The sequence below is a fragment of the Ipomoea nil genome, unplaced genomic scaffold, assembly GCF_001879475.1.
Source record: "Ipomoea nil cultivar Tokyo-kokei standard unplaced genomic scaffold, Asagao_1.1 scaffold1936, whole genome shotgun sequence".
NCBI classification, from domain to species: domain Eukaryota; kingdom Viridiplantae; phylum Streptophyta; class Magnoliopsida; order Solanales; family Convolvulaceae; genus Ipomoea; species Ipomoea nil.
Window position 1 is genome coordinate 1333204 of NW_017618364.1, and position 2980 is coordinate 1336183.

General features: G+C 34.7%; 1 protein-coding gene and 1 long non-coding RNA gene across 2 annotated transcripts; both read left to right on the forward strand.

Moving 5' to 3' along the window:
- Positions 1–260: 260 nt before the first annotated feature.
- LOC109146821 lies at positions 261–1279 on the forward strand. The gene is made up of 2 exons (XR_002048517.1): positions 261–415; positions 837–1279. It is a non-coding gene; the product is annotated as an uncharacterized LOC109146821 (long non-coding RNA).
- An 87-nt stretch (positions 1280–1366) lies between these two features.
- Positions 1367–2420, forward strand: LOC109146680. Its single transcript, XM_019294329.1, has 3 exons — positions 1367–1663; positions 1755–1928; positions 2061–2420. Exons 1-3 carry the CDS (start codon positions 1367–1369, stop codon positions 2331–2333), a joined length of 744 nt encoding a protein of 247 aa, XP_019149874.1. The 3' UTR covers positions 2334–2420.
- Positions 2421–2980: the final 560 nt, after the last annotated feature.

The window sequence follows — 2980 nt, forward strand, 5'->3', positions numbered from 1 at the left end:
ATATATATATATATATATATATATATATATATATATATCATTAAACTCTAATTGAAATATTTTAAATAATTCAACTCGCCAAGACCTTGTGGTTCAATGACACCAAGTTTATTCCCTTAAGTAGGAGGTTGTGGAGTTTATATATAAATGAATTAATTTATTGGATCTTTTAAAAAGTTACAATTTCATTAAAATGGAAGCAATATATACCAAGATCCCACAATAATATATTTATCTTGACAAGTCATGTACAAATTTTATGGGCGAATGCAAAAATGCAAAATTCAACTAAAACAGACAATAAAACCCTAAATCCCTATTCCTAATTCCTAATTCCTAAATGTAGCGACCAGCATTCCAGATTCCAGAATCCAGCAGAACACTCCCTCCCTCCCCTGCGAATCTGCGAATTTGGGTAAGTCTTCTTCTTCGTTGAAATCTATGGAACGCTCCCTCCCTCCCTCATTCCATCGTCGATTTTCTTTCTCTGTACGGCGTACGCAGAACTGCAGAAGAGTAGCCATTTTCTTTCTCCGTTTTTTCCCAGTCCTTAAGTTTCCTTTTTTAAATTTATCTTTTAATTTACTGCTAAGTGATGTGGCGTAGTGTAGGAATGTTGAAGTTGCATCTTTCAATAATTTGAGTTTGGGTGCAATGACAGACTGTATTAGCTAGTAGTTGGATCTAAGTGTTCTCTGCTTTATAAATTATATTTTGCAGATTAAATTAGTGGTTATAGGTCTACAAAATTTGAATGCCAAAAATAGGTTTGTTTTGAATTCATATTATAGAACTATGTTCTAATTTCTTCGTTTTCCAATATTTGTTTGTCACAGTTATATGAATTATGGCAGAAAAAGACAGAATTAGTGAACTCCCGGCTGATATACTTGCCAATATTTTGGGATTTTTGCCGATTCAAGAAGCTGCTAGAACATCAATTTTATCTTCCTTTTGGAAAGATATCTGATTTAGTCTGACAAAGCTTAACTTTGACCCTCATTTCTTTGATTACATATGTCTTAAATATTCCGATGATGATGAAGCTGGGAAGTCGGAATCTCCTATTTTTGAAGTAATCAACAAAATTCTCATTCAGCACAATAGACCTATTCAGAAAATTATCTTCTGCTTTTGCGGAGATGTATCTGTATCCCATTTCCTTGAAGACTTTGATTATGAGTATATAGCTAATTTGATGTCGGACAACTTGAATTAGTGGTTTCTTCTTCTCACCCAGAATGGTGTTGAAGAAATTGACATTTCTTGTAGTATAGATATAGAAACAAGATGGAGGGTGCCGAATTGCATATTTTCTTGCCCAACGCTGAAGAGATTGAAACTTTTTAATGTCTCTGTTGAACTAATGAATGCGTCTTTTGTACTTCTGAGTGTTACATCACTTTGTCTTGACCATGTTAACTTTAAGCCTAGAAATTTTTTGGATTATGTTGTTTATTTTCCTATGCTTGAGGATCTCTCATTTGTCGAATGCAATAACATATTTGATTTTAACATTGTTGCACCAAAACTTGGTAGTTTGAATATCATCCCGCGCAAGTTTTTATGTTATTGTTACAAAGGATTTGGTGTTCTGCAACCTAACTTGGACTTGAGATCTATATCAGGTCTTAATTTGGATTGTTCCACTTGTTGCTTTGAGGTAAATTGGCCTAACTATTTTTTTGTTTAATTCTGTTTTTATAAAATGTTTTTTAGGAACTGATCTAATTGTCTTTCTCTTGATTTCCAAGATGTTTATTGAAAAACTTACTAGAGTGGGAAATGCACCTGCACTAAACATTGAACTCCTCAAGCTACATATATCAAGTTATAGCTTTCCGCCAAAAAATATAAATAATTCTGCATTCATACATCTGCTGCAAGCATGCCCAAAATTATGCGAACTTGATATGTGGGGTCTACAGGTAATCTTCATTTTTATATGTATGGATATGTTCCATAAAATTCTGGTGATTCCATTATTGTTGCATTTCTTAATGCAAAATTGTTATGTATTATGAACTAATTGCTTATTTATGTTTATGTTCTGTTATTAGTATTTGAAGATAAATCCAGAGGATTTTGTGCTTATGGAGGAACTCAGCAGTGTGGCTCGAACATTGAAAATGCTTCGCACTTTGAAGTCTAGCCATTTTAATGGGTGGAGGCCTGAAATGCAGTCTATTAAAGTGTTACTTGCTTGCTTTCTAGGAATTAAGAAGGTTGTCATTGTTCGAGGTTGGATTCGCTCTGATGAAGAATTTAAAATTATGCAGGAACTTTTACGTTTCCCTCGTGCCTCAAAAGCAGAATTTTTTTACATAAAGTAATCTTAATTTTATTCCGTTTCCTTAGTACGTAAGTTCTATATTGTGTAATGGTTTGTGAGATTGCTTATTAGGCTTGAATGTACTATCACAACTTTTAACTTTAGGTTTGAATGTATGTAGTTGGCTTTAAGGTGAATTAATTGTTTGTTTCCAGTATTATATTATGTGTAGAGTGAAATACTGAATTAAGGGACAAAACACCTTATATTTTTTATAAGAGTTAATTCCATTTTTGGTCCTAGACTTATTGGGGTGTGGACAGTTTTCATCCTCCATAATAAAATTTGTCAATTTGTGGCCACGTTTATTGGTCGATGGACACTTTTGGTCCTCCGTCACTTGTGTCGTTTGTTGACCGTGAAAATGAAGGGCATTTCTGTCTTTTTATGTCTTCTTCTTCTGATAGTCAACTGTCTTTATCTGTTGACCGAGGAGAGTCAGCTAGCTACATCTCTCATCTCCATTTCTACAAACACCTTGCGAGCGTGAAGACGTCAGTAACATTCAGACGTATCACGCGACGACTTCAATTGGCTGGTCGCTCTGGGTGAGGCCGCGGATGAAGGCGTTCCAGTCATTGGTGCAGACTAAGGGGATGCGCCGGAAGATGAAGGCATCGTATTGGAAGCTACTGTCGGAAAACATGT